This window comes from Heterodontus francisci, chromosome 12 (assembly GCF_036365525.1).
Source record: "Heterodontus francisci isolate sHetFra1 chromosome 12, sHetFra1.hap1, whole genome shotgun sequence".
Lineage (NCBI taxonomy): Eukaryota > Metazoa > Chordata > Chondrichthyes > Heterodontiformes > Heterodontidae > Heterodontus > Heterodontus francisci.
The window spans coordinates 49,138,607-49,155,034 of record NC_090382.1 but is presented as its reverse complement, the minus strand read 5'-3'; the positions used below and the strand labels follow the sequence as shown (position 1 = coordinate 49,155,034).

Sequence of the window (16,428 nt, the reverse complement as noted above, 5' to 3'; positions counted from 1 at the left end):
TTTGTAACTGATCACACCTTATTTAAGTCAGGCGACTATCACATAGCCAAACCAAAATCAGTATTAGACGCAAAGAGTTTTTTTTTATTCGTTCAAGGGATGTGGACATCGCTGGCTAGGCCAGCATTTATTGCCCATCCCTAATTGCCCTTGAACTGACTGGCTATTTCAGAGGGCATTTTTTTTAAGTCAACCACATTGCTGTGGATCTGGAGTCACATGTAGGCCAGACCAGGTAAGGACAGCAGATTTCCTTCCCTAAAGGACATTAGTGAACCAAATGGGTTTTTACAACAATTGACAATGGCTTCATGGTCACACTAGACTAGATTTTTAATTCCAGATTTATTAATTGAATTCAAATTTCACCATTTGCCATGGTGGGATTTGAACCCACGTACCCAGAGCATTAGCCTGGGCCTCTGGGCTACCAGTCCAGTGATCTTACCATTGCGCCATCGCCTCCCCAATTCTAATTATACAAATTAGAATTGTTAATAGCAGCAAAAATGACATTTTTAAGTTATAAAATCTAATAAGTTCTTTAAGGTATAAATTGGTTACAAATATTAGTAAGAGAGCAGACCTGATGACTTAAAATTGTTAAAATAAAATCTGTGACTGAGCCATAATGACCAGTTGCAAATTCGATTCACAGTCTGTGCTGAGTTAGCTGATCTCAGCTGGGGAAAACACAACTGGCCTTGGCGTCCCTGAGCAAGGAAGATAAAAGCTTCTTTGATTGCTACCCAGTGATTTCCTAATGGAAAGCTTGTGCATGTCAATATCAGTTAAGAAGAAGAATGGGCTCAAAAGTGATGGCCCCTCCACCCATTAAAGAATTGTCTACCAAAGCTGAGCTAACTAATGCAGAATCACTGCTTGGGGAAGGTAATGGAATGCGACCAACACCTGTGGAAATGTACCCCAGCAAGAGGTCAGCACTGTCAGGAGAAGGGGTTGGGAGAACATTGGCAAAAAAAGATAATACTGAGATGCCTCCTTTGATAAAAAAATATTGAGGGATTTAGTAAAATACAAATGCTTTTAATAAATACTCCATACCAGTGTTCATAAATAGAGATAGCAGACAAATTTCAAACCTAGTCAAATTGGTACAGGATTTTAAATCTGTAAAAAAAAATGTTATGAAAGAATCAAATAGTTAAATATCCATAAGGTATTTGAGATAATAAGAATCCTCAAGGAAGTAAGTGAGGAATAATAAGGCTCTATTAATATTTTAGGAACTGCATAAATACAAGGATGTACTTGAGGACTGAAAGAGATGGGATTACATTATTCAAAAAATAATGCATCAGTCAAACATTGTTGGAGGGTAAAATGGTTAAAATATTTTACAGACAATCAACTTTCATTTAAAGACCACACCATCCGCAAAAGGCCATCAGCATGGTTATAAAAGCAACAGATAATGTCCCAGTAACTCAATAGAATTGTTTGAGGGAAAACTCATGGATTTTCATATTGCTATTTGTGGGACCTTGCTGTGCACAATTTGGCTGCCGTGTTTTCGACATTACAACAGTGTCGACACTTCAAAAGTACTTCATTGGCTGTAAAGTGCTTTGGGACATTCTGAGGTCATGAAAGGCACTATATAAATTCAAGTCTATCTTCATTTTTTGTTTGTCTAACCCACTGTCACTTCAGTTAGTCAATATGGTCAGCATTGTTTCAAGTTAAAAAGGGTCTTTTTCTAACTTAGTATATTTTCTCTTTCTTTCAGACAGTTCCAGTCCACCAAACTCGATCGAAGATGGCTATTATGAAGATGCTGACAATAATTACCCACTTACCAGGATCATTGGAGAACATAAGCATTCATGTAGTTACATAATATTTTCTTCTTTTATTGTTTACTTACACAAAAAATCTTTAATATAAATAATTATAGCCAGGATTTTATCCAGACGATAGGGGTCTTGACCACCGGCAAAAGCGCCGGCAAGAGCCCTGCGTCGCCTCGGGAAGGCCCGGCAGTACAAGTGCCAATTAGGCATTTAAGTGGACAGCGGCAGGCCTTCCCCGGGATCAAGGACCCCGGCAACCGAATCCTGTCTGCTGAGAGCTGTCGGCCAATCAGAGACCGGCAGCTTGTTAACTGAGCAGTGCCACGGAGGTGGAAGCAGGCCACAGGTAAGCCTCAGTGGGATGGGTTTAGCAGGGTGAGGGTCGCAGGGAAGAGGGGTGTAGGGGGGTTGGCAGCAAGCACAGGGGGTGTCTCTCAGTGGGTCCCCCCTTTCCGATGTCGGGTCCCTCGTTCAGGTATTTAGGTTTGCTTGTCATGCTGCCTGTGCGGTGACAGGCCCGCCCTCCCCTGGACTAATTCTGGTGGCGGTGGTATGAGGCCCTTAATTGGGCATGAATTGCCCACTTAAGGATCTTATTTGGCGATGGGATGGGAAGGCCATTCACTTAATTTGGGTGGAGTCCCCCCCCTTCTCCACCATCCCGCCCGATTATATGCTCTCCCTGCCTCCAAACCCGATGCGGGGAAGAGCATAAAATTTGCCCCTATGTGTATCTGTTGTAACTCGTACCTTATGCTTTAGAAGGAACTCATAACATCAGGTTTTTCAATTCATTAAGTGGTATCCATGAGACATTGATCTCAGCCAACAGCAAAGCCTTGGCTTAACTTTTTGCTGCCAAGTCCGAGACACGTCAGATTGCTGAGCAGCAGAAGAGGAATTTATTAGTGGAAAGGAAATGTTCAGCCCAAAATGTATCAGTGATGTGTCTTGGCTGCACATCGTGAATATTCAGGCAGGGTAGATGCTAATAGGATGTTTTCCCTCATGGGGGAATCTAAAATTAGGGGGCACCCATTTAAGACAGAGATGAGGAGGAATTTCTTCTTTCAGAGGGTTGTTAGTGTTTGGAATTCTCTTCCCCAACAAGCAGTGGAGGCTGGGTCATTGAATATATATTCAAGGCTGAGTTAGACAGATTTTTGATTGACCAAGAGAGTCAAGGGTTATGGGGGGCAGGCAGGAAAGTGGAGTTAAGGCCACAATCAGATCAGCTATATTTTAGTGAATGGTGGAGCAAGTTCGATGGACTGAATGGCCTAGTCATGCTCTTAGTTTATTTATTTAGACATACAGCACAGAAACAGGCCCTTCGGTCCACTGAGTCTGTGCTGACCAACAACCACCCATTTATACTAATTCTACATTAACCCATATTCTCTACCACATCCCCACCATTCTCCTACCACCTACCTACACGAGGGGCAATTTACAACGGCCAATTTACCTATCAACCTGCAAGTCTTTGGCTGTGGGAGGAAACCGGAGCACCCAGCGGAAACCCACGCAGACACAGGGAGAACTTGCAAACTCCGCACAAGCAGTACCCAGAACTGAACCCGGGTCGCTGGAGCTATGAGGCTGCGGTGCTAACCACTGCGCCACTGTGCCGCCCAAGTTCTTATGTTTTCATTTCTCCTCTCTCCATCCTCTTGTAAAAACTTGTTTCTGGGATATGGCTGTGTGGTGCCTTGCTCAAGTGGACATTATTCATGTGCAAACTTTGACGGACAATTTCCGTGGGGGCATTACAGCTAAACCTGATCCTACCTTCAATTGGTGTTCACAGATGAACATTTCCTTCCATGTGTCATCTTAGCATTTCAAAATTGCCTTTTTTAACTTGATTCCATTTGACTTAGTACGAATGTTGAATGAGCAAAGAATGTAGAATGCAGATGCACTGTATAGAATCAAGATCTAATTAATGTGTTAGTTTGGTGAGTATCCCAAATATATGAGAGGGATCAAGAAGAACAAAAGACTAGGTCTATTGAGGTGAATAAAAATACAGACTATAATGTCAAACACTCCTTAGAACTGTGACTTGTCAAACATAACAGAACTACTGAATCTCCAACAGATTGTAATGCTTCATTGAAAATGTACTTATTGCTTCATGCAGACAATGACTCAGATGTAGTGAGCAGCTCGTATGAATCGTATGATGATGAGGAGGAAGATGGGAAAGGTCAACAGCTGACCCACCAGTGGCCATCAGAGGAAGCCTCCATGGACTTGGTGAAAGATTGCAGAATCTGTGCCTTCCTGCTGAGGAAGAAACGCTTTGGGCAGTGGGCCAAGCAGCTCTGTGTCATTAAGGAAAACAGACTACTGGTAAATTGATTGTTAAACTTTAAACTTAGAAGGGCTAACCATTGAAGCACATTAGTGTTTTAACCAGTTAACTGATAGATCCCTATGGAATGTTTAGGAAGTTAGTTAAAATAGCCATATGCCTTTTTTGAAAAGAAATAAATGTAGTTTAAAGTGTGAACTATACTTTTTAGCAGATATGTTATTAACATGAGGATATTACTACTTATGAACAAACCCTTTTCATTTTTAAATTTAAAGCCTAATGTCCCTCTTTCGTTAAAAAAGGAAGAAATATCCATTTTTCACTATAATTAATTACTCCTTCTTTCTTTCTTTTGGGCCTCCTTATCTCGAGAGACAATGGATACGCGCCTGGAGGTGGTCAGTGGTTTGTGAAGCAGCGCCTGGAGTGGCTATAAAGGCCAATTCTGGAGTGACAGGCTCTTCCACAGGTGCTGCAGAGAAATTTCTTTGTTGGGGCTGTTGCACAGTTGGTTCTCCCCTTGCGCCTCTGTCTTTTTTCCTGCCAACTACTAAGTCTCTTCGACTCGCCACAATTTAGCCCTGTCTTTATGGCTGCCCGCCAGCTCTGGCGAATGCTGGCAACTGACTCCCACGACTTGTGATCAATGTCACACGATTTCATGTCGCGTTTGCAGACGTCTTTATAACGGAGACATGGACGGCCGGTGGGTCTGATACCAGTGGCGAGCTCGCTGTACAATGTGTCTTTGGGGATCCTGCCATCTTCCATGCGGCTCACATGGCCAAGCCATCTCAAGCGCCGCTGACTCAGTAGTGTGTATAAGCTGGGGGTGTTGGCCGCTTCAAGGACTTCTGTGTTGGAGATATAGTCCTGCCACCTGATGCCAAGTATTCTCCGGAGGCAGCGAAGATGGAATGAATTGAGACGTCGCTCTTGGCTGGCATACGTTGTCCAGGCCTCGCTGCCGTAGAGCAAGGTACTGAGGACACAGGCCTGATACACTCGGACTTTTGTGTTCCGTGTCAGTGCGCCATTTTCCCACACTCTCTTGGCCAGTCTGGACATAGCAGTGGAAGCCTTACCCATGCGCTTGTTGATTTCTGCATCTAGAGACAGGTTACTGGTGATAGTTGAGCCTAGGTAGGTGAACTCTTGAACCACTTCCAGAGCGTGGTCGCCAATATTGATGGATGGAGCATTTCTGACATCCTGCCCCATGATGTTCGTTTTCTTGAGGCTGATGGTTAGGCCAAATTCATTGCAGGCAGACGCAAACCTGTCGATGAGACTCTGCAGGCATTCTTCAGTGTGAGATGTTAAAGCAGCATCGTCAGCAAAGAGGAGTTCTCTGATGAGGACTTTCCGTACTTTGGACTTCGCTCTTAGACGGGCAAGGTTGAACAACCTGCCCCCTGATCTTGTGTGGAGGAAAATTCCTTCTTCAGAGGATTTGAACGCATGTGAAAGCAGCAGGGAGAAGAAAATCCCAAAAAGTGTGGGTGCGAGAACACAGCCCTGTTTCACACCACTCAGGATAGGAAAGGGCTCTGATGAGGAGCCACCATGTTGAATTGTGCCTTTCATATTGTCATGGAATGAGGTGATGATACTTAGTAGCTTTGGTGGACATCCGATCTTTTCTAGTAGTCTGAAGAGACCACGTCTGCTGACGAGGTCAAAGGCTTTGGTGAGATCAATGAAAGCAATGTAGAGGGGCATCTGTTGTTCACGGCATTTCTCCTGTATCTGACGAAGGGAGAACAGCATGTCAATAGTCGATCTCTCTGCACGAAAGCCACACTGTGCCTCAGGGTAGACGCGCTCGGCCAGCTTCTGGAGCCTGTTCAGAGCGACTCGAGCAAAGACTTTCCCCACTATGCTGAGCAGGGAGATTCCACGGTAGTTGTTGCAGTCACCGCGGTCACCTTTGTTTTTATAGAGGGTGATGATGTTGGCATCGCGCATGTCCTGGGGTACTGCTCCCTCGTCCCAGCACAGGCATAGCAGTTCATGTAGTGCTGAGAGTATAGCAGGCTTGGCACTCTTGATTATTTCAGGGGTAATGCTGTCCTTCCCAGGGGCTTTTCCGCTGGCTAGGGAATCAATGGCATCACTGAGTTCCGATTTGGTTGGCTGTATGTCCAGCTCATCCATGACTGGTAGAGGCTGGGCTGCATTGAGGGCAGTCTCAGTGACAGCATTCTCCCTGGAGTACAGTTCTAGGTAGTGCTCAACCCAGCGGTCCATCTGTTTGCGTTGGTCAGTGATTATGTCCCCCGATTTAGATTTGAGGGGGGTGATCTTCTTGATAGTTGGCCCAAGAGCTCTCTTCATGCCATCATACATTCCTCTGATGTTTCCGGTGTCTGAGGCCAGCTGAATATGACTGCATAGGTGTTGCCAGTAGTCGTTTGCGCAACGCCTAGCTGTTCTTTGTGCAGTACTTCTGGCTGCTTTAAGTGCTGCAGATGTTAAATCGCTGGGGGCTTTCTTGTAGTTCAAAAGTGCAATGCGCTTAGCGGCTATGACAGGTTCCAGCTCTTCATTATGAGATTGAAACCAGTCTGCATTTCTCTTCGCACTTTTGCCGTAGGTGGTCAAAGCTGACTCATAGATGGCGTCTCTGATGTGGGCCCACTTGGTCTCAGCATCCCCTGTGGGAGTGTTTTGAAGGGCTGTTACAAGTGAATTTAGAAATTTTTGTAACAGCTGTGGGTGAGAAATTCTGCTCGTGTTGATGCGCGGGTGGCCCTTCTGCTTGGAATGATGCAACTTCTTTGGTCTGAGTCTAACCTTGCTGCACACCAGGGAGTGGTCGGTGTCGCAGTCCGCACTGTGGAAGCTGCGTGTGATTTGAACACTGTTTAAGGCGGCTCGCCTTGTGACAATGAGGTCTAGCTGGTGCCAACGACGTGATCTTGGGTGCCTCCATGAAACCTGGTGACAGGGTTTAGTGTGAAAGAACGAGTTGGTGATGCAGAGGTTATGATAGGTACACAACTCAAGCAGTCTCTGCCCGTTCTCATTCATCCTTCCAACGCCATAGCGCCCAAGGCAGGAGGGCCATGAGTCATGGTCGGCCCCAACCCTGGCATTAAAGTCCCCCAGCAGGAATAGGTGTTCGGTGTTGGGGATGCTGCTAATGATGTTATGGAGTTGTTCATAGAACTGGTCTTTAGCTTCAGGTGCGGAGCAGAGTGTTGGGGCATAGATGCTGAGTAGGTGTACTGGACCAGAGGTGGTGAGCAGTCGGATGGACAGTATGCGTTCCGAGCCATTTGAGGGAGGCTCTATCATGCTGAGCAAGGAGTTTCTGATGGCGAAGCCCACTCCATGCTGTCTTGGTTCTTCAGGATCCCTGCCCTGCCAGAAGAAGGTGTAGTCTTGCTCTGCTAGAGAGCCACTCGCGGGGAGGCGAGTCTCCTGAAGTGCTGCAATTAATTACTGAGCTGCTAACAAATATCAAGGAACGTGTAGCTTTAAATCATGCATTTTCTGTTCATGAGATTTTGTTAGTGGTGATGAGCTAGCAACTGTTCATGATGCAAATTGTAATAATGCATCAGTTCACCACGTCAACATTAACATTGCTACAGGAAATGTACATGGCTGTACTGAGGAGGAAGTACAGGGCAAGCTGGTTCACCATGCTGAGTGGCTCTCAAGTTATATATGGATACAAACCTTATTTTGTCATAAAGTCAAGAAAGCTTGGTCAGGTAAACTACTCATAAACATCCCTGTACCACACACTGTAAAATCAGAATACAGGTGAGTTGGAATTCATATCTGCAGCCTGCTCGCTTATCGCAGTTTGATGGCAAGATGAACAAGAGTTTCAGAAATGTAAAGACCTCTCTAACTTTTAAAAATCTTGCTGTTTTAATCTTGATGAGGAACAGATTCGAAAATCCCGTTAACAAACCTTTAGTGGACAAATCTCATCCACATACAACCCCTCGAAAAACATCTAACCCCTCGAAAAACATCTAACCACCACTTGACTGAAGGAGAACACAGACAGTGCTGACACATATTCAGGCCCTTTATTTGGGCAAGTTTAGATAGCACAGTGCAGTATTCCATGGGGAAAATGAGATTCAACATGTTACTCAGTATGATAAAATGACCACACATGCAAACCAATCAAGGTTTCAGTCTCATCAATAAAGCAGTGAAAATTGTAATAAGAAAATTTTGTAGTTTGAATCAAATCGTGAGCGTGCTTATGAGGACAAAGGAGTTTTGTTTGTCCTTGGTTGAAATGGGACACAGCAAGAATTAATATTTAAATTAATTCAGCTTGGAAATCTAAGAGTTTTGAAATTTTAGTTTACATTTTTCACTACTGTATACTCCATTCTGACAGTACAGCATGATTTATGCAGTTGCTGAACAGTTCTGTATTTAGTCTGTAGTCCTCACTTCTGTTGAAAAGACATGACACAGTCTGGGTTATTTGTTCTGTACTACTCCCAGTTACAAACTTAAAACCAGGTTCATATCTCAGAATATAGCTTTATATATTGTAATTAAAACAATGCTACTGTATTGGATAACCAACTGTCAACTCCATCAAGACGTACTTATTATTGAGTGTTAGCTTAAAGGGAGTGATGAGAAAAAGTGTTGCTTTATACTGGAGGATTTCCCTCAAAGAAATGCAAAACAAATGGAAATTTCTCTTCTTTTAGTGTTACAAGAGCTCCAAAGACCATCAGCCTCACATGGAGCTACCACTGAACGTGTGCAATGTTATTTATGTGCCCAAAGATGGACGACGCAAGAAACATGAACTAAGGTTCTCCCAACCAGGAACAGAGGCACTTGTATTAGCTGTACAAAGCAAAGAGCAAGCAGAGGAATGGTTAAAGGTACTGCATTACAAATCATGAATACCAAGATTTTTATAGGATACCATTGCGCAAAATACTCTCTCATGTTCTGTAGATTTTGAATCATAACAAGACCTTTATGGTTGATAAAGAGCAGATCAAACCAGCAATTACATTTCTGGTTTCATAAGCTAACAGGAGTTTCTGGAGAAGACTCAAATACCACGTTGCTTACAGCTCTTATGTTTAGTGTTTAAGCGCTGCAAATGTTTCATTTGGAAATGAACGATTGAAACAATCTCTTGCACAAAGGGCAGAGATTAAAACGCTCATCTCCTTATCTCCTTCACTTTCCTGATTACTGCAGACTGGAATAATCCTGAATTGACAACAGTGTCCTCTATACTGCTGACATTTCAACTAATTTCAAAAGTTCAAAGTGCCAATTTGGTCTATCAATTTAGAATACAAAATGAAGAGGAGTGCAGTAACACACCACTAAATGTCATAAGGACATTTTACAAAATCTATGGGCTGGATATTCCCTACAAGGGCGGGAAACACAAGTCGTGACTGTTTCCAGGTCCCGAACCCACCCACAGGGGGAAACACTCACTCATTGGGATTCATGGAGGCACCCCCTTAGTTGGCATGGAGACACTTCCCTGTCCAATTAAGGGTGGTGGGTGGGCTCTCAAAGCTAGAGGGCGAATCCAGCTTAACAAGAGCTACAGGCTGTGATGGCAAGTAAGTAACAGAGAAGGCGTTTCACCATGGAGGCATCACTTACCAGCTTTCTTAAAACTTGAATTAAAAGATGGTTCTTGCAGCCAGGCCACCACTGTGGGGCATTGGGGGGAGCCTCCCTGCAAGGTGGCATGTGACTGTACCCACACCCAGGCAGGCAGGGAGGGCCTCTAGGTCTACCTGGAGCCCTGGTCCCCCAGCCTGCCATCTCCATGAACTCAAACCATCCACCACCAGTGTGGGAAACAGCTTCCTTTAATTGGAGTTAACAAAGCTCTTAATGAGCTACTCTGCACTGAAAACGGGGTCAGGAAACAGGCACGACAGCCAGCACTGGTATTTTTGGGTCCCGTTTGCCTCCATTCCTGCTGTCAGCAGGGCCCAAAAATCCTGCCCTTTATCACTTTATTGGGTTGCAATTGCCGTCACCAATATCATCAACCAACTGCTGAAAATATTCATATATTCCGCTTTAAGCTATTTTAACAAAGATATTAACCATACCATTTAAAATAATGTGGTTACCACTATTTAAAATAGAACACAGCGGAGCATTAAGCAAGTAAGTTAAGCATGCATCCACTAATATCAGCAACAGTAATTTCTATCTGATGTACAGGAGTATATTAATTATTGTCCATTAGGCCTAACCCCACGGCCATATCAACCTCTCAATAAAAGTTTGAGATGTAGGAAGGGGGCTAGAACATAACAAGTAACTATGTTTAAATATATTTGAGAAATCAGACAAATGAGAAGTTTAATTTCTATATATTACAGGAGTAGTATACTGTAATTAAAATGGGTGCCAATTAAATATTGGGAAGACTGAAGCCATTGTTTTTGGTCCCCGCTCCAAATTCCATTCCCTGGCTACCAACTTTATCCCTCTCCCTGGCAACAGTCTGCGACTAAACCAGTCTGTTCACAACTTTGGTGTCATACTTGACTCTGAGATGAGCTTTCGACCACATATTTGCGCCATCACTAAGATCGCCTATTTCCAGCTCCGTAGTTTGTCCAACGTCACCCAGTCTCCACTCATCTGCTGCTGAAACTCTCATTCATGTCTTTGTTACTTCTAGGCTCGACTATTCCAACGCACTTCTGGCTGGTCTCCCACATTCTTCCCTCCGTAAACTTGAGATCATCCAAAGATCTGCTGCCCGTGCCTTAAATCACATCAAGTCCCATTCCCCTGTGCTTGCTGACCTACATTGACTCCCAATCAAGCAAGGTTTTGATTTTAAAATTCTCATCCTTGTTTTCAAATCTCTCCATGGCCTCGCCCCTTCCTATCTCTGTAATCTCCTCCAGCCCCGCAACCTTCTGAGATATATGCGCTCTTTCTAATTCGAGCCTCTTTGCATCTGCAATTTTAATCATTCCACGATTGGTGGCCACACCTTCAGTGCCTCTGCCCTAAGCTCTGGAATACCCTCCCTACACTGGTCTGCCTCTCCACCTTGCTTTCCTCCTATAAAACACTCCTTAATACTCTTTGACCAAACTTTTGGCCATCTGTCCTAATATCTCCTTAGGTGGCTTGGTGTCATATTTTATTTAAAAATACTCCTGCGAAGCGATTTGGGACATTTTATGATGTTCAGGCGCTATACAGGTAAACGTTGTTGCTGTATATTACAGTAGTAGCATACTGTAATTAAAATGAGTGCCAAAATTTCCTAATTTGAAATAAATCTGATGGATTTTGAAATTGCTCTCTAGGGACATCATGATTATTTCAAAATAGTAAAACTGGCTACTTGTTTAGAACAAAAACCAAAGGGTCCTTTTTAATAAGTTAAATCATAGTATTATGTAACAAGAGATTATTTGTCGCGTTTTAATCACGGTCTTTCAAATCAACTTATGATTCTGTTAGCCTATAATTTTAGTATTTTGCGCTGAAACCTAAGAGAGCCTCTTTAAAGAAGTTGTATTCCTTTAATTGAAACTGTAGACGGCAAATTAAATCTAATACAAATTAATTCTCCAATGACTTCTTTAATGACTGAATAACATAGCTCCTAATGTTATTAATGAACTTAGTAAAGGAAACACAAAAGAATTACTACTCAAAAGAATAACTATTTTAATTATAAGCAAATGTGCACTGCAATGTTCTGACTAAATCTCTGAGTATTTCCATGGAACATCTTCAGAAGACTGGAGCAATTTAAAAGGCTGTGTCCAGACGACTTGATTTTCATCAGTCTTGAACCAAAGCTTAGGGAGGCTGAGAAAGAAAATGGACACCCTTTCTGCAGTGAATCATGTTTTTATTGGTGTGGATCTTAATCCTAATTATTTTTGTCTGAAATCTGATCCGTTTGACTTTTCCACTCTGCTTTTCCTCTGATTGTTCACAGCTTCTCTGATGGAATCAGAGTATTAGATTATTTTAGTTAGGAAAAGCTTATCTCCCCATTGGCTTTTGAGATAGCTTGATCCCACACCAGGCCTGTATACGATGCTGTGAAACCCTTCTACAGTTTCCTTGCATTGTTTCACACACAGATTTGGGTGTTAGATCTTTTGAGAAATGCATGAAGCAGAACGACAAGTCCAGACATAACCTCAGCAGATCTGACCACAGACAGGCTGTGGGTCACCAAAGGAAAAGTAGTGAAAGCTCATCTTGACTAACTGTTATATACATTTACAAAAATCAAATATGCACAGCTGTAAACTCTCCCCAGTGTGATGTTCCATCCTCTCACCAAGATGCTTATCACGCAGCATATTAAACTCATCTTTCCTCTCCCTCATCACAAAAGTTTGATACTGTAACCCCTTTTTCCATTTTGTTCGCTTTTTCGTCAACTGCATTCTCAAAGTTCTGTTCAATTACCCTATCTAAGTTATACCTTGTGCTCCAAATTGTTCCTCACTACTTTCAGTGTGTTTTCCTAATATAAACTGCAATAGAGATTGATTTTATGCTGCATGTACCTCACACAGCTATTGCCAGTGGGGGTCCCAACTTTGAGATAAACTTCCATTTAACTTCAATAGAAAGAAAAAGTAAAATGGTCTGCTGATTTACCATGTCTCATATGCTGTGCTTTACGTCTTTAGATAATTAGGGACATATGCAGCCAGTGCAATGGGACTGAGGGATCAACATCACCACTTTTTCTACCAAAATTAGAACTGGAAAAGGTAAATGTAAGATATGTTTGTGTTTGAATGAACATTTTATGCTTAATAAATACACGAACAATTGAAGTTCAGACCAATTTCACTTCAAAAATATTAGTTAAAAAGAGTGGACTATGTTGATGGTAAAAATGTCAGAAGAATTACACAACCTTGGGACAGATTATTGATGCAAAGATGATTTAAGTGACTTTACATTTTGGAAAGCTCCACTGTAAAAATCAATTTATAGGGAGCCAAAGGACTCGATGGATAGATGGATATATAATCCAAGAGGCGTGTTAATGTAGCTGATTTCAGTCTTGTCCATGGGAGGGAGAACAACATCAACCAGATATTGTTGCTGATCGCTTTCCAGTCACCCTGATGGAAAGTACAGGCTGAATTTTGTTGAGCTCCCAGTGTTGGGCTCTGAGGCGGTGGAGGGGGTTGGGGCAGGTGCCAGAAGATCGCAGTGGCAGCGACCTGTCACGGAGCCTGACGCTGGGATTGCCGGGCCTGATCTTCCCAGCGGCAGCGAGTCTCCGTGGCGACCCCACCCCCACCCCCCCCGCCGCTTGGCAATGGGACCTGACTTTAAATAAACGAAATGAATGCATTTAAATACCATTCACCGCGATCTTACCAGCTGTCCGGGATCTTCCGTGCAACGGTCAGCACTCTGGCACCACTGAGGTCGAGAAGGGAGGAACTTAGGATTTTTAGTGAAGTGGGGGGGTAGGTAAACGGGGTCAACTCTGCATTTCAAGTGTGGCTGGGGGTGAGGGGAAAGGGGTGACCTCTGCACTTTGTGCAGTTGTAGGGGAGAGAGGTGAAATCTACAATGTAAGTGTTTCTGGGGGAGAACGGGGTGGCCATTTATTTTCATTGTATTGGGGGCGGTATGGGTCAGAAATTTATTTACAGTATAGTTGGGGCGGGGGGGAGGTACGGGGTTCAACTATGCAGGTCTGACAACCCTTTAAAAATGGCGCCTGCGCAGAGGCAGCTGATGCCGTTCACAGTGTCACACTGCCTGCCCCCACCATATGATTGTGGACCACCCTGTGTATTTAAATGATCCGCCACACACTAGATCACGGCGGTGTGGCCCGTGTGTGCAGGCCGCCATTTGTTTCCTCCACCGCTGCTAGTATCGGCGGGAAAATAAAATTCAGCCCTACATGTGTGCGGAAAGGAGGTAAGGACAGTGTCAGGCTTAGCTTCATGGTTGAATTGCTGTCTGACACTGTTTCAGGCGCCTGCGTAAAGAATAGCACATGGGCAAACTACCTGAGGGCTTTTGGTACCTGTGGATCCATTAGCACAGTTTAATTTGTCACCTTCTGCAGACATGGGAAGAGTAAAGGAAAATAAATGTTTTAATTTTTAATTACCTATGATCTAATATTAGAAAGGCACAGGATGCACATACTGTAATGGAATACTCACCCATGATTTTGTCCAGGTTGAGTTCCAGTTCCAGCTTTGCTGTTAGAACAACGTAGGCAGATTCCCCAGAGGGGAGGAAGAGAAATCTCTTGAGTGCATCCCTCATATTTCACTTATTGGTTGAAAGGTAATAATGGCAGAATCTAGGGAGCAGATCATCTGCTCAGTTTCTTAAAATGGGAAACTAGTACGTGTGGAAGAGAGAGAGCTAAACTGGGAGAAATACTTCATTTATTTGGGGAAAATATATTTAACTAAAAATAGCCAACACAGAAAATTAAAATTAGGAGCAATGAAAATAACCATTTTATATACAGTCAAATATGCTGCTTTCTCTGTCTTATTAATGAATTTAAAAAATCTGTTGCATATAATTGATGCTGTATTAACTAATTTTATTCTGAAATGGATTTACTACCAAAACAATTTCTTGACATGTGCATGTGTAGACAGAAGATGCAATGATTAACCTTTGCTCCAATAAAATCAGTCTACTCGACTACCAGATTTGTTGTTACGATGTAAGCAGGAACAGGTATTTCTTTCAAGAAATCTATTTGCCACTTTTTTATTTAGAATCTGTTATATATGTTTAATCTAAATAGCTAAATAGCAAATAAATCACCCTTCACTATTGCCTCACAAGTTCTAGTGAATGAGTTGGCAGCATATTTGTGCGACCTAATGACTTCATGTAAATAGGGTCAATAAAGGTTCTTATTCATGCTCCTACATTGAAAATTGGCTTTGACCAGAACTTTGTCGTTGTTATCAGAGTACCGTCTATATACAATCAGCATACACAAGATAAGAAAGAATTCAAAAGCTGTTTCCATTAAATCTTAAATTATCAAACTACTGTTTATTATACCGCCTGTGAGGTGATTTTGGAAAATATCTGCCAATAATAGTTACATGCTGCATAAGTTTCATAATATGCATAAAAAGCTGCATAATATGAATTTTTATATTCACGTGTAATTGCATCATGTCTGAAACATATGCTGACAACAAACTGATCATAAATTAGCTGACAAAGTATACATAAGATAAGAAAGAATTTACAGAACGGAAATCTTCAGATGGTTCATAAGTGGAATGTAAAACTTTTGGATAGTAGAGTCATAGAGAGATACAGCACTGAAACAAGCCCTTCGGCCCACCGAGTCTGTGCCGACCATCAACCACCCATTTATATTAATCCTACTTTAATCCCACATTCCCTACCACATCCCCATCTTCCCTCAATTCTCCTACCACCTACCTACACTAGGGGTAATTTACAATGGCCAATTTACCTATCAACCTGCAAGTCTTTGGCTGTGGGAGAAAACCGGAGCACCCGGCGGAAACCCACGCAGTCACAGGGAGAACTTGCAAACTCCGCACAAGCAGTACCCAGAACCAAACCCGGGTCGCTGGAGCTGTGAGGCTGTAGTGCTAACCACTGCCCCACTATGCCGCCCAGTAGTTATAAGAAAATTCATCAAGAAGATTCTTCTCGAAGCGTATTAAAAAGAAAAAGCAAAAACCTGTCCTCAATAATTTAGTAAAAAATAGACAAGGATAAAGTGTGATATTTCACTACTTTTTTGTCAAAGTTAGCAAAGTCAGGAATTTCAGCCGCATTGTGGGAGTTGCTGTTCTTGCTAGTATCCCATTCAGATTAGGTTCCTTTAGGCAGATGTCTGGGAAAACAAGAATAAGGCTTCCTAGTATTGTAAAAACAAAAGATTGATCTTGGTTTCCATGCATTTCTACAGAGATTATCAAATGAAAAACAGGCTTCAGACGCTGAGAGTGTAGCAACAGGGGAGACCGGATCTCCAGTTAATGGCAGAGAAAGTAGAGAACATGGTAAGCCAGTACATTGCAATGTAAACAATTGTTTTTAAACTGCATTGTTTCCAGTTGTATTTGTCCTTTTTCAAGTAAGCCTGAAAGTAACAATATAAAATCATTCACTGTTTTAGCAATGCAAGTGAGGTGTGTCCAAACGCAAGACTTATATATCACCTTTGGGGTTGTAGAGGAATTTCTTGAGTTTTTTCGTAATTTGGCCTCAGCCTTTCTTTGCCTCTCTCAGAAGTTTTCAGGCTGCATGAGTAAGGAG

The 16,428-nt window shown here is 42.7% G+C and overlaps 1 protein-coding gene across 3 annotated transcripts in view; it reads left to right on the top strand.

Moving 5' to 3' along the window:
* Positions 1-16,428, top strand: part of afap1l1a (actin filament associated protein 1-like 1a) — a 290,476-nt gene that overhangs the window by 196,401 nt on the left and 77,647 nt on the right. For all 3 annotated transcript variants that reach the window (XM_068043393.1, XM_068043390.1, XM_068043391.1), the window contains 5 exons: positions 1,751-1,849; positions 3,961-4,172; positions 8,835-9,014; positions 12,804-12,887; positions 16,079-16,172. In XM_068043393.1, coding sequence (XP_067899494.1) covers positions 1,751-1,849; positions 3,961-4,172; positions 8,835-9,014; positions 12,804-12,887; positions 16,079-16,172 — 669 coding nt within the window. The remainder of the gene's footprint in view (positions 1-1,750; positions 1,850-3,960; positions 4,173-8,834; positions 9,015-12,803; positions 12,888-16,078; positions 16,173-16,428) is intronic.